We start from the raw sequence: 26,693 nt of genomic DNA, 5'->3' as shown, positions 1-26,693 counted from the left end.
ATTAACCGAAATGTAGGTGATGTAAAGTCTTAAGTGTAACAATTACCTCCTGTTCCCTTTGCGCCAGTCACACCAGTATCACCAAGTTGACCCTTGCTTCCGCTTGCACCAGTGACCCCAGTGTCGCCAATTTCTCCCTTGCTCCCTGTGGCTCCAGTGACACCAGCAACTCCTTTGCTACCGGTAACGCCAGTATCACCAGTATCACCTTTGCCTCCGTTGCTACCCGTGACACCAGTATCTCCAGTAGAACCTTTATCGCCACCTAGACCTTTTGCGCCAGTCACTCCAGTATCGCCTCTATTGCCAGTTGAGCCTTTTACACCAGTGACCCCAGTAGCTCCAGTGCCACCATTGGCTCCATTAACTCCAGTTGCACCAACTTCACCCTTTCTGCCTGTGGCACCTGTTACCCCAGTATCACCTTGGTTTCCCTGGGCGCCAACTTCACCCTTAGCGCCTGTAACTCCAGTATCTCCTACCTGGCCAGTTGTTCCTTTGGCTCCATTGACTCCTGATGAACCAGTCTGCCCTTTAGCGCCAGTAACACCAGTTGATCCTATTTCTCCTTTCTCTCCCTGGGCACCAGTCACACCAGTGTCACCAGTGAGCCCAGTGATACCAACGTCTCCTACATCACCTTTTTGACCCTGGGATCCCGTAACTCCAGATGCTCCCTTACTTCCAGTAACACCAATTGCACCAGAGGACCCTTTGGTACCAGTGACACCAACTGCACCCGTGTTGCCCTTGGCACCTGTAACACCAGTAGTACCAATATTACCAGTTTCACCTTTACTACCGGCGATACCATTCACCCCAGTAGCACCAGTTGCACCCTTTGATCCCGTGACTCCAGTGTCTCCAATTTGTCCGACTTGGCCCTGTGCTCCAGTGACTCCCGTGTTACCAGTCGATCCTTTGGCACCAGTGACACCAGTGTTGCCCTGGTTGCCTTGAGAACCGGCCTCTCCCTTATTACCTTGGCCACCTTGGTCTCCCTTTGATCCAGTAACACCAGTGTCTCCAATGTTTCCTTGACTACCAGTGGCACCTTTGGCACCAGCAACTCCAGCATCGCCAGCGTTGCCCTTGTCACCCGTAGAACCAGTAACACCAGTGGCGCCATTATCTCCTTTGGAGCCAGTCATTCCAGTATCTCCTAAATCACCCTGACTGCCTTTGCTTCCAGTATTGCCCTTGGCACCAGTCACACCGGTATCGCCAGTGTTTCCATTGGTTCCAGCTCCACCGGCTTCTCCTTTCTGACCAGTTGCACCAACTCCAGCTTCACCTTTTGAACCAGTGTCTCCCTTTTGTCCTCTGCTGCCCGTCACACCAGTATTGCCAATGGCTCCCTTGGTTCCAGTGGCACCAGTTACACCAGTTTCACCTTGACTTCCCGCTGTACCGATGTCGCCTTTTGATCCTGGAAACGTTAAGATTTATGCAGTTAGATAATCGAAAGGTCTAAATGATCAGACACCTTGAAATCTTAGTCACCACGTTGTATTACATACTGGTTGTCAACTATCATACCGACTGGATGAGCTGTGACTGTGTCGAGGGCACGAATGGTTCAAGAGGACAACTGAACAATCCGGCAATTTGAGATATCAGTTTCATTTTACTCACCAGTATTACCCTTTACTCCAGTAACGCCAGTGTCACCAGTGATCCCTGTGTCTCCCTGGTCGCCTTGGCTACCGGCGTCTCCCTTCGAGCCAGTCACGCCAGTGTCTCCATTTACTCCTTGACTTCCTGTTGCTCCCTTATCTCCTGCAGAGCCAGTGTCACCTTTAGCGCCCTTGGCAGAAGCGCTGCCACTGCTTCCCTTTGATCCAGTCACACCTGTTGCGCCAGTGTTTCCTTTGTCTCCAGCCGATCCAGAGGTTCCCTTTGATCCATCCGCGCCAGATGTACCCTTCTCACCCTTTGATCCTTGGGCGCCAGTCACTCCAGTATCACCAGTTAAGCCAGTGTCTCCTGTGTCTCCTTTGTCGCCAGTATCGCCCTTCGTGCCACCCGATCCACCAGCGGAGTCGGTGCCGTTTCGGCCCTTGAAGAAAGGAACGAAAAGTTGATGAAATGTTTGTGTACATTTTTTGATGGATTACATTTACATCCATTACACTCATACTGCATGCATTAAACCGCAACAGTTAACCTGAACAGTTATGCGCTATGAATCGTTGAGGTGAAGTTTCATAGTTGGATTCTCCTTACCTTTTCTCCTTTTGCACCTTTCGAAGTTTGGCCGAGTAAAACTGAAAAGTGTATGAAAACATAGATTACTTCAACAATGACCTCAAATAAGACTTAAAAAGAATAATACTGTTGATATTTGTAACACTTAAGGTGAATAAACCTCCTATCTTCTTTAATTACACTGATTACACTGATTACTGTGAACTCGGCTCGGTCCCGTCAAAAAAGGCTATTTGAAATTAAGTCTGGATAGCAGAGTAGATTATTTTAGCACCTATCTTTGCCACTTGATTGCACGAGGCAGAATGTAATTTAATTGGACCCCCTTGTCCCCAAGAAATGACCATGCCGGCAAGTTTACGAGACCATTATCTGGAACAATTGAGAGCAGGGACCACGTCGTGCGCCGTTTGTGCCAGCGATTTTAGCTACCGGCAGTCTCCCTTCAATATTAATTGAAATGAAGGGTGCGAACTTACGTCCTTCATCAATAGTTACACCGATGGAATGCACCATCATAAGTGGGATGCTAGTATCGAAGTCGTAGGTGCTCATGACGGAGGGTAAGATGTCAGCGTAGTCGTGCGAGTAGAGTGGGTAGAATTCCGTGGAGAAGGGCATGGGATCCACCACACCCTCGTTCGTCCAACCTATCATATCATAATCTTGGTAAATATTAAAGATTTCGTCTCTGTCCAGCATAAACTGAAATAGAAAGAAAGTGTTAATCACTCCACTGGCCTTTGGTATATATCACCATTCACGCTGGTACTCCTTCATTGGACGAAGCTTGAAGACTAAATCTCCAGCGAGGACTAGGGTACGGATGGCATTGATATGAGCGTTCTGACCACTAGGTTTTTACATCTCATTAAAGGCTGAATAAACCATCAAGATAGGAGAACTGTAGCACTGTCGTTGTTCATTTCTTTTACACGACCATCGAACGTGTGAAAACAAAGTGATACCACTTCACCGGGGCAACATCTTAAATAGATCCCATAGAGTGTTGCCATCAGTCTCATACGAACATAGAAATTACTTTTGACATCCGCTTTAAGGAAACCTGGAGGAAAGGTAGTCCTCGCCATATCATTCTCGACTCACATTGAGCCTTTTAAATACGAATATAGAGCCCCCCCCCCCCCCCATCACTGAGCCGGCTTGTATGTCTTACCGTCTGATTTCCTGTCATGTCAGGCGTCAGGAGAACTCGTTTTTCAAACTCTAGAGTATAATTCCCCGAGGCTGAGTCCAGAAGATTCGTTTTCGACCAAATCTGAAGTCTTATATATTGTTCTGTTGTAAAATCTGTTTTGATATACATATGAAATGATTTTAAAACACCAGTGGCTAACGTTAATCCGCTGTCTACATATGAATTTCCCGAGCCATAGTCCACGGACCGAGCACGATCGACTATGTCTTGTCCTCGATATACTTCCGCACCTGAAAACGTCGAGAAAAGCCCATTAATATACATGTGGTTAGTAGTTAAGAGAAAAAGCAACAACACGTACAGTGATGAAAAAAATGAAAGTGTCTGGAATCATATGATATTGAGAAAGAGCTAAATAAGTCAAGTCATTGTTTTACCATCATTAATGACTAGGCCGATGAGGAAATTGAGGTAAGTTTCAGGATCTGATTCCATCACAGTCCCTTTTGTGCAAGACTTTGAGACAAGAGGAGACATCCTTTCATCATGCAGAACTGATCCAGTATAGTTCTGTCTACCTACCTGAGGCAAATATAGCGGATATCGCTAGAAATAGCGAGTGAATTATGTATGTCTTCATATCCTAAAAAGAAAAAGAATAACGTTTGTTTAATGACAGCGATAAGAAATAATAACGTTGGCCGCTTCGGTGGTCTCTGTTAGTAGCAACGACACACCTGCCCGGTGCAGAAGTATAAAATGTCCCCCTTAAAAAGTGTCCGGCCCTATTTTTATTGTATTCTGACGGATAATGATACAAGTACTTGAGTCGATTAAGGCCTTGACCGTCAATAGTTTAGATATCAAAGAATATATTATATAATAGAACCCCTTGTCCCCCGACATTCTATCCTGGGAGACAATGTTAATTTTGCCGCAGCATGGCGCTTCATGACACTGGCTTGAGCCGGGTAGTTTTTAGTCTGACTTTGAGAATATTTCGGCAATTTTAAACCAATTTCCCACAGAATGTCTTACATGTACTTTTGCAAGGTATTAAAGTTATGTAACAACCAAAACTTCTAAGGGTTTTTGGAATAGTTTACAAATCGAATGGGCTTGAATAAAACCTCATGCGTATGTGATCAAGAACACTTTGTATAAACATGTAGGCCCTAGTCATATTTTACAGGCCCCAACTTTAAATAACATGCCTCGGATTAGACGCCCAATTTTAGGAGTGTTCCAAGTGTCGATAAACTCAACACGCCCATTTATAATACCATCCGTGCATAAGTTACACCCAAAACTACGCTCATAAGAAAAGGCCTGTACATGTAATATACTTAAGTTGTTGTTTCTTAATAATAGGCAGGTTTCGCAACCCTTACGAAGAGTTACGAACGACGAAGTACGAGGTATGTCAGTGTAAAAATATCCCCGATTCCATTTACAACAACTTACGAGTGTCACCTAAATGAAGGACATGACTTGGTGACACGACGGGCTTTCATTCGCCGTCATTACTTGGTCCCGATGTTGTGTTTTTAGTAAAGAACGATGCAGCAGAAGTTGTTTAAGCAATTTCACGGGCTTTGGCATGCAAAGCTCCGCTGAATGAAGACTAAAGATCTCCCGCGCGAGCCCGTTGTTTTGATAGAAATAGCCTTTTCGGGCTTTTTCCGGGAGACGGGTGAAATGACCCCCCCCCCCCTCGGCAACCAATTTTAAAAAAAATTAATAAACGACCACGGACTGCGATACGATTCTGTTTTTGGAGGTTGTCATGGTTTTCAATTTCTTGTTTAAACTTGGAGGTAATCCAAAAAAAGGTGCAGATTACATTGTTTGTGGCATTGGAGACAATTTCGACGAAGTTTGGGCGCTGACCAGTCACGCGTGTCAAAGTCGCTTGGCATTGTCCGAAGTTTGTGTAGGCCTGCTGACATGGACTCATTGTCGAAATGGTCTATCGATTCTGAATAGAACACAGCCATCTCACCTATAGAGGATTACTGAGGGATTATCACCTATAATGCCCGCAATTAATAATCAATTAATGAAATTAACAAATTGTGTTTACCCATGCCCGTTATGTATTTATCTGTTTTTCTCCAATTGGCCAAATAAAATATGTTTTTTAAAGTCATTTACCAAGTAAAATGATTATTTGCAAACCAATAAAACCAGAACCATGCTCCGCCGATTCGAGCAACCCTTCCCAATGGATCGGCCAGGCCCGGGCTACATACATTCAAATATGCCCAAATTTCCTTTTTTTATGGGATCAAATCGTAGAGATATCTGATTGTCGATGGCAGTAAACCATGTAAAACAGCAAACAACACAAGATTAGAAGAAAAAAATAGCTGTGTTGTCAAAATTGTCACAGTAGAAGATGACTGTTCAGTATTTTATAACCATCCGATAGATTACGGTTTAGTGTAAGCGAATCCATCTGCAAAGACAGCCGAGTGAATGTACGATTTAAGGCTTGAATCCCCGACAAACGCTTCCATATTTTGAATGATTTCAGCGACCATTTGATTCAAACTCCAGTTGCCTTTTAAAAAGGCAAAACAAAATGACCGAAAAGCATTTTCGCAAACCGCCTTATGTTAGGCGTGAAATGCATGCAAAATTAAGAAAAAAAACAGGTCTATATCGGCCTACTCAGGGAACTGTGTCTTAGCCACAAGCAGCGACATTTCGGCCCAGAAACAGGGCGTCACCTGAAATATTTTATCAACAACAAAGCAACTTACCATTTTTTTGATATGAAGACCCTGAGCACCCTTTCTTCTTTCTTCTCCGAAAATGTTCCGCTATAACTTTATATCCATTCCACCAGACCAGAGAAAGAAGATTGAGAATGACTTCTTGACGAGAAGAGGGGGACAGTTTGAAACGACAGGATCGAGCAAGGTCGAGTTGTAGACCGACTGAACCGGCTAAGTGAACCTCGCCCACGGAACAATAACTTAATCGCCCCTCTTACGCAAACCTCATTACCACTTAAACTTGAAAGGACTGTTGAATGAGCTTCATGAGACCAGAAAAAATTGCCTTGTATGTAAGATTATAGCACTTAAATTGAAAAGGGACTGATCGGGAGGTTCGGAGCTGATACCATTTTGTGGTTACACCCAAAAACGAGCAAGACCTTAAAAGTCCAAAAGGCCTTGTGAACAAGGCTTCAATAAACGCCTAACATCAGTTGGGGAAATCTTTATGTTATGAATCACAGGGAGTTGCCGTTAACAATCTCAGCGGATCCCATTTGGGAGATAGAGTGGTTCGAATAAGGCCATGACCACCAATGTCGTCTCTCACACTTTAGTGATTAAAACTCACGATCGTCGAAGCGCTTGAGAAGCGCTTAAAATAAAAATGCAAAAAATGGTGTAGCAGTCAAAAGTTCCCCCAGAAAAAAAGTGTCTGGCACCATTCTATGGTGACGGATTAAGGTATTTGGTTATAAAGAGACCATGATGGGCGAGCAATACCTTATGGATTAGAAGCGCATAATACAAATTTAGCAACAGTCGTTACGAACACTGGACGTTTTGTTTAAAACGTCAGACTTGCCAAGGACCTCTTCTGAATCTGTGACACTTAACCCCTTTGACGATTATCGAGACATTACTTGATGCGCCTTGAACGATAAATTAGAAGGTTAACAAAACCCAATTGAGTGCAATGTATCATCTTCGTCTGTAACACGTGCGGACAACATCGATTCTCATATAAGTAGATACACTGATATGGTGAACAACCAGAATGTTGGATTAAGATCACTTTAACAATGAAACCTCTCCAAGTTGTTCCCCCATCCGCGTCCATGAGGTTCAGGATATTTTGCATTTAGTAATAACAGTTTTTATTCTGTTGTTAAGGTTCAGTCATAAAGTTTTTCAGCGTCGGACAGACATAGTGGCATGGGCTTGGTCCCACATACTCATATCTCGGTTGGGTCGACCCTTCAACAGTTAACTACTATATATCAACAACCAACCTCATCAAAAGAATTTATACCGCTCCTAATTTTAGTCTAAAGGCCCTCGTGAATAAGCGATTATCCTTTGTCATGTGTTGGCAAGGACTTGCAATAGCTTGGCAGGACAAAGCCCTAAGTACTTCGGCTACGAGACCCTTGTCGGTCCACAGCCAAGTCAACATGTGATCAGAGGTACTTATGTAACACGTCCTTACAATAGCTCCCAAAATTCTCACCCACTGTGCTCACCACGCCTTGGTGCCCAAACCTGTTCTTGTACTGTGACGGCTTGTGGTGAAAGGCGAGACAACCTGAAGAACCAACAAACATACACTTCTCATAGGGATTCAAAACGAATCGCACATATCTCATGATAGGAAGATCAGAAACACAAAAATCATGGTGAGTTGAGTTTTAATCATTTATAACTTGAGATGATTGATCTTTTTATGCATTGGCGTTAATGTGATTATTGTGGAAACGCCCAAAATACGACTCGGTTCTTCGACAGAGATCGTCGTGTGTGCGTCACGTGGTGACATCGATAAAGGCAGTTTGTGATAATACTTTTCGGCCAATTTGTCACGTTATGATGAGTATCACCAAATTTTCTCTCTTTGGTTGTCATCTTATAACACCGGCCTCTTTCTGTTTTGTAGACGCGACACAGATTTTTCGACACAGTTCTTCTTGTCATCACTTTCGCCTCCGTCACCACAGCACAAGGTAAACTACAGCGTCTTACCCCGTCGAGAGTGAAAAAGCTTAAAGTCAATCGAACTGTTAGCCCTTTTCTAACGAGTGTATTTTTCTCTGCTGAGTGCCTCAGCGAATTAATGAAGATATTCATTGTTCCGGTGTTGCATGGTACTGTTTCTGTCATATCATAATGTGCAGAATGGAATACTTCCAGGCCTTGTTTCGTTCCAAATGCATTACGCTGACTTTGAAAATCCAAATATCTCTATTCAGTTGATTTGTTACGGAATTAGGTTTATTCTGTTGAACACGTTCAGTGTGTGCCCCATTATATAACAATTTCACCCAAGAAACGCGTTTTGGTTATGATTGCAACTAAAGGGCCTTAAAAGAAATAAGCCTGTGTACATGTGGGCCTATGTAGTCATATATGTCTTGTCGAATATCCGACGACGCCCATTCATGAAACAAAGTTCGTCGCACCACACTATGAGCGATTTACCAGTAGGCCTGCAGTCATCCCACCACGCCAGCGTCAGTGTCAAAATTTGTGAGGCCCTGTTAATTACCCGGGGGTGATTATGAATAAAGGGCAGCATCTAGATACATACATGTACTTGCGAGCCTAATTATCTGGCGTTATTGAAAAATAATTGTTGCGTTTAAACAATGATTAACGGTTTGTTAACTACTCATTGATCAGAAGTTTGATATAATTACAAACCATAATAATTCGTGTCTATTGAAATTAGACTGGACGCCAGTTATTGGAGAGGAGTCGGTACAATATAGTACAACGCCCAACAATGTTTTGCATTCTTGCCTACACGAACGGCGTAAGACAATTTTATACTATGAAGACGCCATTTAGCCGGTTGAAGGGCGCCAGTACAAAAGGTTTTGATACGTAATAGGCCTAGCGTCTACACACGATGTACAAATCCACTTGTGAATTAAACCGCTGTAACGCGCACACGTAAACCTCTCTTGATTCTAGCGTTATAGTCTTTTTGGTCCGACATGGCCATCAAAGGGCACTTTCTTATCAAAATCGGTTCAGTCAGATTCTTTCAATAGACCCTGGTTCAGTTAAGAAGTCGCGGTGGTCTTGTGGCTCGTAGGCCTACTCTCGTCAAGCACTCAATAAAGTCCCACGGTGGGCGTGAGATCCTACAGGCAGGTCTCTTTCCCCTGTCACAAAGAGACCTGCCCTACTCCACCCAGGTGTGTACTGATGGGTACATTATAGGCCACGCCGAATGAACTCTTCTTAAAAAGGCTTTAAATCCCAAAGCCTTTAGATTCATATTTTGCTATTCTCTCGCCTTGAGGAGAGAACAGTTCTAACCAGCCGCTTCAACATCATTCTCCAGCTGCAACCCTGATTTCTGGACCCGTCAATGTCGTTGCTAATGGTAATTATTGTTTTCAGGCAGTGTTTCGCAATATGGCAACAACGTCACACTGCGACGGTTCAACCAGGAATCGGGAAGTAAAACCTCCATCGTGGACACCTTCCACGTCCTCCCAACCGGCGACCTCACCGCTTTCAAAGTTTACATCGGTAGCCAGGTCGACACCGTCAACACACAATTAGATGCCTTCCTCCAAATTTGGCAACCCGGAGATAGTGCCGGCTTCTTTAAGCTCTACTATACAATGACCGTCACTCTTCCCGCGGCAGAAGGGGAATATCAGGTGAGAGTCAAGACCATCCAATCACCTGAAGATGAAATTGACAACTGATTTTCCGGCTGTCAGGTTGTTTTGGACGGAAAGAGATCCGTCACGTACAGCAATCTGACACTCACATTCTTGGAGTTTACTTTGACATAAGAAAAAAACTGTTTTATCAACGTTATCACCGTTAAATAAATGCGTCTCGTTATTAATGGCCATCTTCTTGATCCGTTAGGACCGAGCGTCCATCTCAAACAACAATGAGCAAATGCCGGGCCCCGCAATGCCGAGTCCTCAGTACGATGGGTGCCAAAATGGACGGAGTAGCTAGTCTCGAATCGCCGAGTCACTGTCTATCACAGGTCCCTATGTACTTTCACTCCTGTATGGTTTTCATGCTGAACATCATATTTTCTCCAGTTTGACCTTCCCACGAGACAGATGATCTACAGTGGTTCATACATGGGCGTCACCCTGACTGACGTTCGAAACCCGATCAGCTTCTCCCTGACGGAAAACTACCCCACCTATGTTTACGATGTTCACGAGGACAATTACCCCGCTGTAGGAGACAGTGTTTCGTTCAGTAACACTCCTTCCATGGTACAGCTCTCCCTAGCTGTCCTCGTCGATAATGGTAAGTAAATCATTTTATGTACAGGAAGTTGCGAGGATATATGGAAAATAGTTCACAGACGAAGTTCTATCAAACAAACTGTATTTTTAAGAGAATTGAAAACAGCACAAAGAGCAAGTTCAATCAGACAATCTATCATCGAACAGCAGACTCCTCTGATCTGGCACCAGTCGCCGGGACTGACAATATGCCTTTATTTTTTTCAGTCGTTGTTTGTGAAGATGGTGCAACTGGCGCACCAGGCGCACCTGGTGTGACTGGACCTGAAGGACCAATGCCGACAGGTAAGAAAAGATTTCCTGAAAGCAAAAACATCAGTTTGCTCTGATAGGCGTAGGCCAACAGCTGCTCTGAAGCCAAGGGAAGTACCCTCAGTGCTCTGGTGCCGGCCGCTTGCCGATATATCAGACGCGCAACTCCGCTAATTGGTGGATAGAGGAGAACAATCCGTCGAAACATTTGACTATTCGGCCTTGGCTTTTGACCTTATGACCTTGAACTTTATCCTTGCAGACGATGATGAGTGCGCCACAAACAACGGAGGCTGTGAACAGGTCTGCACCAACACCTTCGGGTCCTACTATTGTGGATGTAATGACGGTTATACTCTGAACACAGATACAACTACATGCAGAGGTAAGGGTGCCGGCACATCCGTTTCTCACTGAACGAGAATGTCCAAAAATGTGTTTCTTCATTTTCGGGTGACGAAATGAATAATATGGAGTTTCGCAAAGCCCCCAAAACGTCTACGTGAACGCCTATCCCATTCAATCTGTTTTTTTTTGTTTTCTAGATCTTGATGAATGTACCGAGGCCGAGAATGGGCGTTGCCATCACTACTGCAACAACACGGTCGGTTCTTACTACTGCTACTGCATGGACGGGTACAACCTCGGTCTCGACAGTCATGAGTGTATCGGTAAGTTATCCTGTATCTCTGCATCGTTTCTTTAGGATATATAGGGATGCGATGACAATGAATCAATTGTCTTGGGTTCTGCTTTAGTGGCTCCGAGATCCTCAACGTGCAAGGCGATGGGGAGACCACGTGCTGTAGTCTTCGCGAAGAGGGCTGGATGAAAGATATGGCCGTGTCTATTCTCTAAGGCAGGCAGAATATTCAAGCATGTTCATATTTAAGTAGGACCACCCCATCCCACTTAGATCACTGCGTTGAGTATGTTCCGCGGTGTCCCTGCTCTGGTCTGTCAAAACACTATGCACCTGTAACATGTACCATGTGACAAAGCCACGTGGCTCACTGATGGTTCCTTAGTCTAATGCTGGGAATGTCCTCTTTAAAGTATGTTTACATCAATGGCGATATCTTTCTCTTTTCTCACAGATATCGACGAATGTTCCCTGCCAAACTTCAAATGTTACGGCTGGTGTTTCAATACACCTGGCAGTTTCGTGTGCATGAAACTCGTTCCGAAGGTTACGGTCCACCAGCAAGCTCTACAAGGTAACTTAAGTGCGCTTTTCTCGTTCAAATCTAACTGATTCAGACGAAGTTAGCTAAGGCATTGTAATGAAGTCGTTTCTGTTAGAGAGTCCCCAAAACGTTGCACCGTTTCTTGGGACCAAAGAAAACATAATTTCACTGTAAACTGAAGAGTTCTTCTGACATTTTCAGCGGCCGAACCAGATTCCGATGGTGAAGCCTCCGTTGCAGAGAGCGCAAGTACGACAGGAGGTGTGACCATGTCAACCGTGGCAATATGGCTTGGGCTAATCACCCTGCTCGTGGTCATTGTCGCCGCGGCCAGCTTCGGAAGATGGCGCCGCGACTACTGCGGCAAACGACACAACGATGGGATGACAGAAGCCGTGATCAAGGAGGGCGAGGGTGAAGTTGACCAAGATGAATCTGTCGCCAAGAAAGACGCAGAGATTGCTTCTCCCGAGGAAGTCACCACTGAGTTGTAGAAACTGGGGTTGATGACACGACATGAAGGCAACCGCACACTGAGATGTTTGCCGAAATTTGTCACATCAGTCTAACACTGTGCAGTCTTGCCTGAAGAAAGTACAACGATTTGTGAGTTGTCTCACGATTTTCGCTGCCGAGAATATGTGGACTTTCACTGTCAAATGCTTTTGGAAATCGTGCGACAACCCAGCAGAGACTTGCAGTTATTTCGTGATAATCAGTCTGTACAGGTTTTTAAAAATTCAGTTACACTCCAGCACTGATAAACATTGGAATAATGACGTTTTCATAGACTTGACAAGATGTTTCTGGAAAGACGTGTACGACAAGGAGCGATGTTGACACTGAATTGGAAAACAGAGATAACATGAAACTGTAATGAGTGCCGACAGTTGAAAGCTGTTTGTTGTTTTGTTATACATTGCAAACGATGTACTTTCCTATTCTGTCTTTTCCAAACCTTTCGAGGTTTTTAGGCCATTTCACCCTGCACTGAATTAGAAAAATTAATAATGATCTAAATGATAATTACAATGCATTGTTATAATGTGATGTTTGTGGAGCTAGTATAGTTTCATGTTTAGTAGTTTGTAAATAATAATATACCGTTTGTAGATGAGAAGAATGTATCATAGCTTTACTACCTAATGTAGCTTTTAACATGTCTCTAGCCAGTTTATAGACAAAATCCGGCCAAAATCTTAACAAATCCGGTTATGATGACAGATGACAATGTACAACACCTTTTGCGTCCATTGCATCAACCAGTGTTGTTGGGTTTATTCGAAAATTTCCCTCCAAGTATTTTTTTTGCTAATGTCCGATGCACAGTTAGACATCGATTGGTTGATCTACTGTCCAATTGACATGTATTTGATGTGTCATCTATTTTATGCTATTAGAGATCAACCAGTCATTATCTATTATAGATATCTACAGACATCTATTAGATGTGTAATGCCGGGGATATCACCGGATTTCCCCCTGCGAACTGGTAGTCTGACTTAGCTGTAAACGATAATCGTGGATTGGTACATCCTTATATGAGGGTTGAAGACAGAAGAGTCGGTATCGATGCGGATTGGCATATGGACACAAACAACACACATTTTAATTTTTAATTTGTGGCCAAATTGAGCGTTTTGTTCTTCTTCATTTTGAAGAAATAACAGTAGATGTCTTCACTGAACCAGTATTAAAAAGACCCGATTTCACCAAGAAGCATGAAGTCGTCTTCGACCGGTTTTGTTTCCAAATGTAACCAGGGTAAACTTATAACTAACGGTTTGGAGAAATGTAGAATAAAATAAAGTGTATATATATGTATTTAAAAAAAATTGTGTTAAGTTTTTGGTACTGCATGTACAGGCCTATAAGAGGGTCATGAAATGTAGTCCTATGTCTCTCCAATCTGATATGGATGGCGCCGTCCATAAAGGACAATAGGCCCTATGTCTCTCCACCGAGTTTGGGTATGGATGGATAACCGTCCAGAAAGAATAGCCTGCCCATCCATGGTGGATGGATGATCGTCCAACACTATGAAGGACGTTCAGCAAGAAAGACGGCTAACGACCCCGTTTGGGTACGGATGGATGGCTGTCCAGAAAGGACAAGTTTGTTCTCTTAGATTTGGTATGGATGGAGTGGCTGTCCAGCAAGAAGGACAATCGGCAATCACCTAGTGTCTCTCCCTATTTATCACTCCTACACTCCGAGCTATAGGCCTACCATCAACATCGGGGATATTTGAGTTTGGGAATGGTCCATGTATCACGAGCATTTTCTAGGTTCCACAATTTTGTCCGAGCTCTTGCTTGTGAGCCAATCTATAGCAGAGTCAGGAAATGGTGCTAATCTATTGCAAAGCAACCATAACCAATGGCGTGGCTTGGAGATTGGAAAGTCCTTGCGTATGAATATATACTGGGGATTCCCCGATAATTGAAGTGATCCGGTCCCTTATTCTCAAAGTCCTAATTTGTAGATGTTATGATGATCAAGAGTAATGCAATGTTGTTTTTATCAATATTCTTAGTGTATTTGTCAAATATACCAAGTTTAAAGCATAACGTAACCTCATTGTCTAGAACTATTTTTTAGCGGGCTGATACAGCCGTCTCACTCCCCTAATGCACACGCGTACAGAATGGCGACACCATCTGATGTGTCCGTGCCTCTGATCGCAGTTACTGCTGCTGTCGGCGCCGTAGTTCTACTGCTTGTACTGCTCTGCAATATTGCAAAGAAAGCAGATGACAAAGATAAAGATGAGGGTAAAATAACACAAAAATGATGTTGATTTGTCGGTTCACAGTCAATCGCTGCAATGCACAGTCAGTAGACTGAGTAGCAGGCCTATACTAATAATAACTATATAGGCCTACCCTACGAGTAGTTGACGGCAATGGAAGACCATCACCACCACCATGCCATCCATTGTCCATTGGAACACTGCACTGGAGCCAGTGCAGTGGAAAAAGTGACAACACTCCACACTCGCACTGCACTTGCCTGGCTATACTAGAAGAGATGTCACTGGCCGGCACCGGTGTCCAGTTGCATCCGATTCAAGAATACAGTGAGTCAGTCGCATGCTCCTCCCCTCGCATATGTTACTGTGCTTGTTACTGGTTACATGAGTCAGGTCATTAGGCCTAGTGCTGAGTGTAGTTGTGAAGTTCAGGATGCACCAGTTGGTGATGGCCAGCAGCGTGACCTGTGACGTCACATCAGCTTTCTTCTCTTCTTCCTACTATATCATTCAATATTCTCCAGTCCATGCTTTCTTATGATGATTCTGACAGATGATGATGATTAATATAGATTCACCTCTCCATTGGCCTTTAGAAATTTCTTTCCAATATCATTTCTGAGCCAATTATTGATAAAAATGTTTTCACCAGCATTTCTCTCGTATCTGCAGGATTCTTCTTTCACTTTACAGGTGAAGAGAAGAAAGAAAATGGTTCAAGCAAACAGAAAAAAGGACAACAGTTCACAAAGAAAGCCAGGGGGCCTATCAAATCTACAAAACAGACCAAGATTACATTTTCCCATCCTTGGCTGGCAAAAACATTCAAAGGACCTGGTTCAAATATTTTAGGCTTGGACTTCAGTCCAAACGGGAAATATATGATTGCTTGTTCAGAAGGTAATATTTTGTGATGCATCTTTACATGGTTATCTGGCGGGAAGGTGCGCAGTAGTTTTTGTGACCGGATTGCTTCAAGACGTCATAACACTGCTATACAGAGAGTTAAGTCGAACCCTCCCCTCCCTCCCAATGTTAAACTTGCTATGACATTACAGTGTTTGATTTCTGCTCTGTCTCTTGGTTTAATTTCAAAATCTTATGTTAAATGACTAAAAAATCTATTATTCAATATCTTCCTCTTCAGACCGTGCATTGCTTGTGTGGAATGTCAAAGACTTTGAAAGTAAAGAATTCAAAATTATTCGTGGAAATGTCGACCTTGATCATGCGACCAAGGTCCGGTTTAGTCCGGATTCACGGTAAGTTGGCGTGTACAGTACTATGCAAAGGCCTATTCTTCTGTTACAATCCTCCAAGGCATTTCTTCCTAGAACCTGGAGGTGTTTGCGTTCCTTAAAAATGTACTTCTGGGAAGAGTAAAAACCCAAGGAATATTCAGGTTTGTTGATGAATATTTATTTATCACAAAAATACATGGAAAGTCATCGATCTGTCCGACCTTAAACTTGTTTTCCAACAATCTGTGGTGGAAATCTTCTGATGTATTTCTCTCAGTCAGTTTTGGAATAGATCTGTAAAAAAAGGTGTGAAGTTTATTCAACTTGTCTGGTCCTCTTTAGAGTAGACATTGTTTGAGTGACTTCAAACTTCCACTGCCCATTTAGCAAGATGCAGGTTAACCTGATTAGCTCTTTGCTTCATTTTTGGATTGGATTTAAATATTGGTGTCAAACAATGGCTAAAATGGACATGAGAGACAACTGTGATGGTTATCAAAAAGACTTACTAGCACTGTCATGTTATTGAGAGAACCTCTACTTGCTGACCATGAAATCTGGGTAGCCATCAGTTCCACTTGGATTGGAGTTGCACTGGCATGTAGGGCATCCGTTACTGTCCAACACCTTCCCGAATGGACACCATATCATACAGACCACCCCACATTCTGGTTTAAAGATTGCCTTCTTGGCGGGGCTAGGTGACCGCTTCTTGCTGACCATCAAAGACGTCATGTCAATGGTTGGGAAAGGGCTGCTTCCGTCGAGGGCATTCTTGCACTGGCATGTAGGGCATCCGTTACTGTTCAAGACATTGCCGTAAGGACACCAGATCATACAAACTGGACCACAGAGAACAGGCTTTTGGAGTTCTTGCTCTTCACCTGGGTGACAAAAAGTGACATGTGTTTTTAGGAAACCCTTGAATTTTAAGAGATAAAAAGTAAAGAGTTTTGTGTTTTGATTTATGAGCAGAAGTGCCTGATCTGCCACTACATGGTGCACTGACTGTCACACACTGCCGATGCCATATTGGACAGGCCAGAGTAGGTCTATGCCTGCTTTCCCTTTCTTATCTCTTGAGCCACAGAACCAAATAATGACAACCACTTAATGCTGCGCAGCATGGGACAGAAGCAGAGGAAATCTGCCTCTGACCTTTTTTGGTCTGAAATCAACTCGGCTTATCTCAACACACAAATAAGAGAACCAAGGTCAATGCTATGGACCAGGCCGCCGATAATGTTAACACTAACTAACCTCTTTTGCTGGTAACAGCCACTGGGTTCAGAGTCCAGAAAGGTGAGTCATTACAACCACAGGTCATGCAGCCGGTGGTGGCATCATATTTCTGTCCGAATGGACAGTAAACTGCACAAATTGGGCAACTCCCAAGGCCTAGCCCAAACAGCCTTTTGCTTACAACTGGAAAAATAAGGGGTAGAAACATGGCAACTTAACAACTGTACATGTAGTCCTGAAGATAAAGTATTGTTTTCAAATACATTTTTTGTGTCGTCCCTTCAAGTTCAAGTACAGAACAATACATTTGGGTATATTTAGAGATATGAGCACTTATGGACCTGTTATTTCTTGTGACTGATCTTCAACTAATGCGCTTACAGACATATCTATTTATTGCATCCATGATGTTGAAATGCTTACCCATAGATGGTGTAACTTGGGGTTTGATCAGGTCAACCAACCAGTTCTGGATTCCAGTGACAATGTTTCCTGCAGCACTTCCAAGGTCTAGTCAAAAAGCAAAGTAAGAAACTTAAAGAATCTTCTCCCAGCAATACGCCAGGTGCTATCTTATTCAACACATGGCCTGGTTTTACTTCCGACTGAAATATGTCACTTACATGAAGATATAGCTGTCATGAATGACATAATCCTGTTTTCCCGCTGACTGACTACCATGACTAACAGTAACACACTATTTTTCTTTTTGCTGCATGGTTTGACTCCATAGTGAAAGATAAAAGATGGCAGGTACCAACCAGTGCATATTTGAAGTGTTGTTGAAAAGTCATTTCTACTGAGACTTTTGTCCTGGAATGTTACCTTTCTTGCTGATCATTGGTATCTCGCCAAGGGGCCAGCCATCACCAGTGAAAGGATTCTTGCAAGAGCATAGCTGGCAACCATTGGCATCAACTGCCATTCCAAAGGGACAGGCCATTAAGCATATAGCGGGTCCACAGTTCAGTCCGATAATAGCTCTCTTCTTACTCATAACTGGAAGAAGACACTATACGAAATGAAAGCAAGGTTAAACTGACCTTTCTTGCTAACCATTGGTATCTCACCAAAGGGCCAGCCATCTCCAGTGCCAGTGGGGTAAGGCTTGCAAGAGCAAACCATGGTATCGACAACTTGTCCCAATGGACACCAAAGGAAACATTTAGTTAGTCCGCTATTGCCCGAACTTGCTCTCTTCTTGCTCATAACTGGAAGAATCAAATTATTAGTAAGGGCTTGCGTACTCGCCATGAGATGATGATTGTTGACACTAACTTTATTTCAATCTTTCAGTCTAATTTCGGAATCAGACTGTGTCACCCTTGGCATATTACTTGTCCTGGTCTCTAACTTGGAATATCAGACTCAGCAGATCATCGCTTTGAAAGTGTCGGAATATTTCAAGAACGGTTGTCAAGATGATGCTGAGCCAAGAACCACACCTCTGTACAGGGGACGTGGCAAGCAGCATAAGTATCGGGCTAACATTATCTCGAGATATCCCCCCCCCTTTGATGTTCGTCAGTACTGCTGCATGATTAGATTGTACTCACTGAGAGGAAAATTGATGCCTGAGCCTGGTTTATTAATAATGAGGTCTGACAGCCAGCTTCCTATACTACCAGTAAGACTTCCAGTGCCTCCAAGGTCTGTTGGTAATGCCACTGAAATAAAATCAGACATTCCCTACAGCCAGGACTTAGCTAGGAGGGTCTCATTTGCTCACCGTTGATTCTAAATTGAAACTTGGTATGAAGACGTCTAATGTCTAAGTTGAAACTTGGTATGAAGATGTCTAATGTCAAACATGTCTTGACATACATATCAAATATCATCGCAGCTTGACTAACCTTCAGGGCTCTAGGCAGCCATCTTTAAAAACCTTTTTTCTCAATATATCAAGAAGGTCGACAGCGTGAATCATGAAAACTTGACTGTGAATTCTACTGATGAGACTTCACTGCCAGTCAAAGGTCGCACACGTTATACGCTGATGGGCAACTTGGGGACCTAATCTACTCACCAATTGCATGGCTATAGGCCAAGCTACACAGGAGAAGTAACGCAACACACTTCATGGCTACCAAATTTCGTCCCAGTCCTTCCAACTGACAGATCTTTTCTTCTATACTGTGGGATTGGGAGTGCCAGTTGGTTTTAATATCAGTTAATCAAATGCGGTAACGAACACATCTCACCTGATTCAATTGGTAGGTCCTATCTTTCTCTTGATTGGGTAATTGCTGCTCCCAGTTTTAAATCAGTGATGTAACACTTGTGAAACATGGACATTTTAGTTCTAAAAATACATGTTTATGTGGCATATATGTGGGACAACCCAGGTTCTACACACTGGCCATTTTAATCCCAGTTGACCTCTGTAGTGGAAACACCTCCTAACTAAGTTCAGCATGTATCAGTTCCAAGGCAGGGGTGTCTTCTTACACAAACCATGATAACGATGCCAAACTGAATGAATATTCTGGTCATCAGCTGCAAGGACGAGCCCAAATCTTTTCTGGAATGAACTTTTTAGCGCTGTATGAAGGCACTTCTACAGCCCTCATTTTCACAGTCGCAAAACATCGGCTATACTGCTGTCAGTGAGATCTACTACCCGACCTGGTTGGGTCTGTTGATAGGGTCCTGTGATGATCTGACCTGAATCAGTTGTTCCCAGTTCACTGGATATTCACATTTTGACCACCAAGTTTTGCGATATTGCAAATATCAAAGCCAATACCCTTCAACAACTGCTACTGTATTTGAAAACATTGATACTGCTCAGTGTGTTCTGGGATGAGGAGATCCAAGTGAGTTTAAATGAAGTTCATTAACTCCAGTCATTTGACCTTCACCTTGACCTACTTTTCAAGGTGCCATAGTCAAGTCAAACACAAGCATGACATGTACATGTAGTGCAAATGACTAACAAATTTAATGTAGTAGCTTCAATTTTCCAAACTACTCCAGGTGAGCGCATAGATCTTGAACCATTTTTTCATGGTATGAGGCAATCACTTTTATTTTGAATGGAAAGAGAAAGAAAAGAGAAAAGTACATTTGGGATTGGTCAGTGTGTTTATTTACTGTGGAAACCTCAAGGCTTCGTATTACATGTCTTTCTCCTTAATACGTGACGCAGGCACACACACATTCATCCAGGTCATATCCGTCGGGGCAGCTCAACTCGCTCCCCACGTGACGAAGCAATGGCGAACCATGGAATACACTGGCAGGCGCACTGGTCAACTTTGGTGTCTGGTGGACAGGCTCTCAAGCCACAACCTGTACATATGGCTGTAAAGAAGAAAGAGAGATCACTGAGTGGGGTCGCGTCTGTGTTCTGCAATAAGTACAACACCCATGCCCTGCGAGAATCGACTTTAGCGCATTCCTCCATGGATGGTATCATGGGTGCTGTAAACTACTTCTTTTCACTTCGATTCAAAAACCTTATTCAGAAGATGTTTCAAATGTTGAAATCAGTGACAAACATTCATCATCATCATCAATAGCGGCTTTGTGGCCCTCCTGGGTCTTTGCCTCCTGTTAGTCGTCTCAAGTAAAACATATCTTTTTGGGTGGAGTACGCATGCTGGTGCGGGTAAAGTGTCCAATAAACTTATGTACATATTTACACCGTCAACACATTTAAGTCAGTTTCCATATTACATAACAGCTCGAACTAAGAATGACTGAGTTGTGTCAATAAGATGTGGAGAAAACATGGAAGGTATAGAATCTTGTCTTTCCATTGGACTACAAACCATTCTGGAAAGGACATCACCAGATTGGCAGTGTTATAACTTTACTTACATGCGCTCTGTGCATACATCAAGCATCCTACCAGTATAATTACAGCCAACGGGAGCTTCATTATTCTATACTCCTTTAGGCGCAGGTGTGATTTTAAAATGTGAGAAATGATATATGGACAAGATATTGACGTTTATTTGATACGCATTTCATATCTTTAGGTTATCTCGTGCTTGACTGAAAAGTTGAAGCATCTAGGTCAAGCATTACTGTCTGTACTGTTTGTCAAGTGCCTTCCACAGTGTCTGTTGTTTGAAAAAGGTCAGTCTTTCAAACTAGCGAATGTATGGAGGCCGAAATGGAGGTCACGACACTATACAGCATCAGGTCGGCCATGTTTCGAGATGGACATTGTGCTTGAATCCACTCCACTGTCCTCGGGTGTGATTTTAAGATGGAAGAATAAATATCGTTTGGGCAAAATGATGGCTTTTTTAATTTGAAAACACCGGAGTTTGATACATGTTTCATAATAGGGTTATCTCTTCAGTTTGACGTAGATAAACATTGTTTGTGAAGAGATGCTGGCTGATATCTCTGAAATGTACCACTTCCGCAGTTCGTGCACATGCAGATGGCCAAATTACAAAATTGTATCTTAGTATAATTTAAGTCTGTCCTATAATTGGTACAAAAGATGCAGTTACTGAAAAAAGTTATGCGGGCTGTCCACTGGATTCCCTGTATGTTCCCGATACATCACTGACAGCTATGAGGAACATATCAGGCTGGTGTAGATCACCTGCCTGATGAAACAGACAAGCTCATCTTTCTAGACATGGTCAACTCCAGTGCAAACATCTTTTTCTAATCACACACATTTTAAAACTACTTGAGAGGAAGTTGTTTGTGGATGTAATGATAGGCAATTCATGAAATCTGGATTAGGGCAGGTGTAGCTGGGATAATTGTCACCTGTATGTCGGACTTTATTTGCGATAAATATAAATAGGTTTTATCGTGGGAATCGTTTTCGTTATCACCAGCTGGATCGCAATTTGTCGAGACCATATCTGCTTCTTCAATATATTCAGGGGTCATTGAATAGTATGACAGGATTCTGTCCTCTAACGGTGCGGGGGCGTATTTTACCGAGGTCGGCAGTGTAGAGTTAACGACTATGACTACATTTCGAAATTGACTTAAGTTCATCAAAAAGCCACCAGATGGCTCCCCATTGATTTGCCATTTCTTGACTGTTGACAGTCCTCTTAGGCTTTAGCCAATAGCAGATGATAGCTTAAAACAAGTGTGCCTCCCCTCACCATTGGAAAAGCTGAGTTCAAAGTCCCCTTGCCCCTGGTCTAAGTTTGGGCTCTGATAATATGGTCCTTGTGGCGGATTATCTTGTGATCAGTGACAATTTGGGATCATCGTCTGCGTTCCTTGAGTGGCCTCCCATTTCCTGAATCCTTTTTTCCTCATGACTTATCCTGAGCTTTCACTTTTAGTCTTGTTGGGACAAGAAGGTATTTTACAGCTTAGATGACTTGAATACATCACGTACACTTTGATTCAAACCCTGCGTTAAAAAGTAAGATCGCATACAATAATAACCACTTTGAAATAACATTCTTTTATCTTCTTCCAGAGCTTTCATCGTGAGTCTTTGTAATGGCAATTCCATCCGTGTGTACAAGCTGGGAAAAAAACCAGATGGATCGCCACTTGTCACAGCTGTGTCAGATTTCCCACAGGTTTGTAGGTGGTTGTTGAAGAAATGTATTATTGAGTTCATAGCAGTGGGATGTCATTTAGGAATGGTTCTGCAAGCTATGTTGGGCTATTTAAAACTAAAGCTATGTTTTGCGATGAAAATAGTAGATTTTGTAATCTTCATATCTTCATATTTGTCACATCAGTAATATGATGATGGATGCTTGATAAAGTTCTGTATTTTACTGAAATCGTTCCTGGATTTTCAATCTATGTCTTGAAGGGAGATTAAGAACTCTTATTAAGTTACCTGAATTTGCTGATATGTGTCGCTAGTATGTCACTGTACATCGTCTTTATTCATGATTGTATTGGACTTTGTTTGCAGTTAAACCATACTAGTCTCCTATCTGTGCATATTAGTCACCAGTAGACCACCAATTGGACCCTTTCCCCAGCTCTTGTTTGTTACCCAAGACAATTCACAATAAGTTTTAAGTTTGTATACCCTTCTTCCAGAAACATAACGCTGCAGAGATACTCGACATTGGTATAGCAAGTAATGGCAAGTTCATCATGACCTGCTTCAAGGACACAACAATACTTATATGGGATTTAAAAGGTACTACACTTATAATCCCTCTGTGCTGGGCACACAAAGTTTTAAGGGCATCAGTGTTTCGCACACTTGAACTAAATCTAGCAAAAGTGACTTTCAGTATCAGAACTTGATCCTTCGTTTTTCCAGATATGCTGCGTGTCTATTCCCTTGTGTTGGCAGTCCTTGATATGTGCACAGTTTCTGACAAATACATGTACTTCTCTTTACTCTTTCAAGTGTGTGTGGAATGGACTCGCCAATTTCTAATTTATCTGTTTCATTTTCCTTGCAGGAGAAGTATTGGCAACCATCGACACCCATCAAATGAATAACACCCATGGAGCAGTCTCACCTTGTGGTCGATTTGTAGCATCATCAGGTATAGTGAATATAGGCAATCACATTTTGCCATCTCTGCCAGCTGGGTACCCATTTATACTGATTGTGGGTGGTAGGAACCAAGTCCAGTCTAGTTACTCTTCTAAGAGTCAACCCCCTGACCTCCTGGTTATGGGATGGCTCTATCAAGTTTGCCACTGCTCTTCCCATCATCCTTGAAACCTGATGAATCATTCTTGTCTTGCAGGTTTCACCCCAGATGTTAAAGTATGGGAAGTAGTGTATGATAAAGGCAGCAACTTCAAGGAAGTAACAAAAGCATTCGATCTCAAGGGCCACAAGGCGGGGGTTTACTCTTTTGCTTTCAATTGTGATTCAACAAGGTAGGAACACTAAACAAACTGGAGAGTTTTCTTCCAGGATCAAGACTTAGTAATGCTGTGTTTTTCCATCCTGGTGCCTGTAGCTTTTCATTCGAAATCAAGACTTGCACAATTTTCTACCAGTTTCATTTCATACCGATTGGTAACATGGACGAAGATTTCTAATGTTTCGGATAAAAAATTTCAAGAAGAAAACTTGTACTGATGTCCGTGAGGCAATATCAAGATGTATAAAGTGCTCTTGGTGCTTTCAGCATAGGTATCAATAATCAAAGTTTTCATTCTTTGCAGAATGGCATCAGTGTCTAAAGATGGAACATGGAAACTGTGGAATACGAATGGTAGGCTGATGACAGTCATTACGTTAACTCCTCTGTCCAAGCCTCTGTACAAATACGTGTACCCCGTCATAAAGCTGGATGTTTTTACGAGTGTCACTGTTTTGTTCAAACTGTCGGGAAAGTTTGAAATGAACCTCGGTTTTCTGTTGGGAATAAAAAGTTTCAATTTTGCATGTGCATGCCATGGGTTTGGATAAGTGAACACACAAAAGCATTCCCCTGCGGTCTCCACTTCGCTGATTCATTGTTACTATTCCCTTTCAGTATCATACCAACAAAATCAAGATCCTAAGCTGTTATATACGGGTGACTTCGCCAACACGGGACCATGCCTTCTTGCGTTCTCACCGGATGCTTTAACACTCGCCATTGCCAAGGGTACAACGATTAGTCTGTTTGATGTGAACGCTGGCACGTGTGAGGAGGAGTTGACAGACGTACATTCAGGTGAGCAGAATCCTATTGACTCCTGTACCCTTGAACAGTTTTGTAGTGCTATAAGACAGGTTTAGCCCAAGTCGGGAAGAAAGTAGAGAACCGGGCAAATGCCCTTTCAATTGTTTTAATGTTTATGTTTCAATGCAGATATTAGCTGTTTCAGATTGACTGAGAACAGAAGGTGTTATTCCATGACCAAAAAGCTTTCTTGCTGCCCCAGGCTTGTCTTGACTTGAAACAGTGACTTGGCCAGGATTTGAACCAACGACCTCTTGATTATGAGGCCGACTCTCTTCTACTGCGCTACCGCTGCTCCATACATGTAACACTTATTGACATAAATGTTCTAATTGACAGCGTACATAAAAGCGTTGAGTTTCGACATCACCAGCAGCTTCTTGGTGTCAACCGGTGACAAAGCAGTACAAGTCATTCACAATATTCCTGGAGTTAAAGCTAAGATAGCTGATCTTGAAGGAAAGAAAGTGAAAGCTGATGGCCGTGCGATGAAGGAGAGGTTGCAGACTCAGATTGATGCAGCAAGGTGCGTATCAACCCTTGCCTCCCAGTAGGGTTTCTCATCAAAACTATTTACCAGTCTACCTGATTGGCTTATCTTCATGAAGTGACTTTTCATTCTGATATTAATTGCTTCAAAGTTTTAAACTGATGGAAAGATACTGCCTGTGCTTCCCTGGAATCCCTTCTCTGTGTGAATGGCATAACACAGTACAGATTTCCTGACATTGAAACTCCCCATCAGATCACACAACTTCTCACTTTTCCTTCTTTCAGAATGATGTACGATGCCCTCCAGAAGAAGATCAAGTCAGCTGCTTAGATCGAGATCATTGAGTCCCAAACGAACCCTATGCATTTGACGACCTACTTACATGTACTTCCATCTACTTGCTTCTCTTGTTAGCTGCTTTGATTGGATTTCGTTTCAATTTTAATCTATTTAGTTTTCAAAGAATGGGTTATATCAATTTGCGTTGATATTTACATGTATAAAACTTAAAAGAATAGAATGTTTTTTGACGGGGTTGGTTAATGTTGTTTCCAATTATTATATAACCATTTAGTATATGCATAGTATCTGGTCACAGTGATTGTTCCTTATGTTAAAAACTTCTGATATGAATTGACGCTAGGCTACCTAGGACGTACTCCAAGTCTAGTAATTTATTGAAAAATTTGGCTTGTATGAAGAATAAAAGTGAATATTATTCCTATGCATGCCATAGGAGAGTATTGTATGTAAGACCTGAGTTATATATTTTGAATGAATAAAACCCAGGATTCTTAACTTCTGTTTTCTGTTGTTTTTGAAGTCGTGAGTGCTGTGCCCACTTGATCCATGAAACTACATGTATTACCCACTGTGGAAGTGTCCTGACCATGAATTCATAGGACGGTTGTGCCCTTGTTCCTGGAAAAGTCATCTTAAAGCTCCAAGGGTTAAAGTTCAGACACAATTCTGATGTGCTCATTAAGATGAGAGGCGGAAGGTTGTCCCAGGTACATGAGGTTTCAAAGTTTGATGCTTTGACCCGTCTCTGAGAGCTGGAAGCAGAAGAATCCTGATCTTGTCCCAGGTGCACAAGGTATGTCTGGTACAGACATGTACATGTAGGCTCCATGTACTAGTGGTGCCAAGTAGGATACTTGGACCTGTCTCCACGCGCCACAGACGAGGGATCCTGATGTTGTCCCCGGTATGCATGAACAACCTTGGCTACATTGGCTACTTGAGGCCAAGTAGGGTACTTGGACCTGTCTCCACGAGCCAGAGGGAAAGGATGCTTATGTCCCATGGCCAGGTACATGAGCACGTGAACAACCTCAGGTACATGGGCTACTTGAGGTGCCAAGTAGGGTACTTGGACCTGACTCCACGAGCCAGAGGGGAAGGATGCTTATGTCCCATGGCCAGGTACATGAGCACGTGAACAACCTCAGGTACATGGGCTACTTGAGGTGCCAAGTAGGGTACTTGGACCTGTCGCCACGAGCCAGAGGGGAAGGATGCTTATGTCCCATGGCCAGGTACATGAGCA

General features: G+C 42.9%; 4 protein-coding genes and 1 long non-coding RNA gene across 7 annotated transcripts in view; 2 read left to right on the top strand and 3 right to left on the bottom strand.

Moving 5' to 3' along the window:
* LOC135483902 (mucin-19-like) overlaps positions 1 to 5,324 on the bottom strand; it is a 29,194-nt gene extending 23,870 nt beyond the window's left edge. The window contains exons 1-7 of the mRNA XM_064764966.1: positions 5,211 to 5,324; positions 3,950 to 4,010; positions 3,386 to 3,657; positions 2,688 to 2,913; positions 2,227 to 2,267; positions 1,636 to 2,059; positions 47 to 1,429 (exon numbers count right to left, since the gene is read on the bottom strand). Coding sequence (XP_064621036.1) covers positions 47 to 1,429; positions 1,636 to 2,059; positions 2,227 to 2,267; positions 2,688 to 2,913; positions 3,386 to 3,657; positions 3,950 to 4,010; positions 5,211 to 5,324 — 2,521 coding nt within the window. The remainder of the gene's footprint in view (positions 1 to 46; positions 1,430 to 1,635; positions 2,060 to 2,226; positions 2,268 to 2,687; positions 2,914 to 3,385; positions 3,658 to 3,949; positions 4,011 to 5,210) is intronic.
* A 2,334-nt stretch (positions 5,325 to 7,658) lies between these two features.
* On the top strand, positions 7,659 to 13,622 carry LOC135483472 (uncharacterized). Its single transcript, XM_064764427.1, has 9 exons — positions 7,659 to 7,766; positions 8,024 to 8,090; positions 9,496 to 9,761; positions 10,164 to 10,380; positions 10,587 to 10,664; positions 10,894 to 11,016; positions 11,177 to 11,302; positions 11,729 to 11,848; positions 12,020 to 13,622. The coding sequence occupies exons 1-9, from the start codon at positions 7,764 to 7,766 to the stop codon at positions 12,310 to 12,312; spliced, it is 1,293 nt and encodes a 430-aa protein (XP_064620497.1). The 5' UTR covers positions 7,659 to 7,763; the 3' UTR covers positions 12,313 to 13,622.
* An 836-nt stretch (positions 13,623 to 14,458) lies between these two features.
* LOC135500421 (transducin beta-like protein 2) lies at positions 14,459 to 25,942 on the top strand. Its single transcript, XM_064791884.1, has 11 exons — positions 14,459 to 14,592; positions 15,264 to 15,470; positions 15,718 to 15,832; positions 22,467 to 22,572; positions 23,051 to 23,153; positions 23,425 to 23,511; positions 23,719 to 23,854; positions 24,146 to 24,195; positions 24,460 to 24,642; positions 24,991 to 25,177; positions 25,429 to 25,942. Exons 1-11 carry the CDS (start codon positions 14,466 to 14,468, stop codon positions 25,472 to 25,474), a joined length of 1,347 nt encoding a protein of 448 aa, XP_064647954.1. The 5' UTR covers positions 14,459 to 14,465; the 3' UTR covers positions 25,475 to 25,942.
* Positions 15,932 to 19,709, bottom strand: LOC135483470 (antistasin-like). 3 transcript variants are annotated; one of them, XM_064764424.1, is made up of 7 exons: positions 19,080 to 19,709; positions 18,610 to 18,720; positions 17,879 to 18,052; positions 17,477 to 17,563; positions 17,072 to 17,236; positions 16,321 to 16,695; positions 15,932 to 16,105 (listed from the first exon to the last, which is right to left on the bottom strand). In XM_064764424.1, exons 1-6 carry the CDS (start codon positions 19,132 to 19,134, stop codon positions 16,349 to 16,351), a joined length of 939 nt encoding a protein of 312 aa, XP_064620494.1. In that variant the 5' UTR covers positions 19,135 to 19,709; the 3' UTR covers positions 15,932 to 16,105; positions 16,321 to 16,348. The 3 variants fall into 3 exon arrangements, with proteins under 3 accessions (XP_064620494.1, XP_064620495.1, XP_064620496.1); XM_064764425.1 differs by lacking the exon at positions 17,879 to 18,052 and adding an exon at positions 18,097 to 18,264 and having other exon boundaries at positions 15,933 to 16,105; XM_064764426.1 differs by having other exon boundaries at positions 15,954 to 16,105; positions 19,255 to 19,709.
* Positions 20,119 to 21,036, bottom strand: LOC135500463 (uncharacterized). Its single transcript, XR_010449453.1, has 2 exons — positions 20,876 to 21,036; positions 20,119 to 20,356 (listed from the first exon to the last, which is right to left on the bottom strand). It is a non-coding gene; the product is annotated as an uncharacterized LOC135500463 (long non-coding RNA).
* Positions 25,943 to 26,693: the final 751 nt, after the last annotated feature.

The sequence above is a fragment of the Lineus longissimus genome, chromosome 2, assembly GCF_910592395.1.
Source record: "Lineus longissimus chromosome 2, tnLinLong1.2, whole genome shotgun sequence".
Taxonomy (NCBI): Eukaryota; Metazoa; Nemertea; class Pilidiophora; order Heteronemertea; family Lineidae; genus Lineus; species Lineus longissimus.
This window is presented reverse-complemented; position numbering and strand designations above follow the sequence as displayed.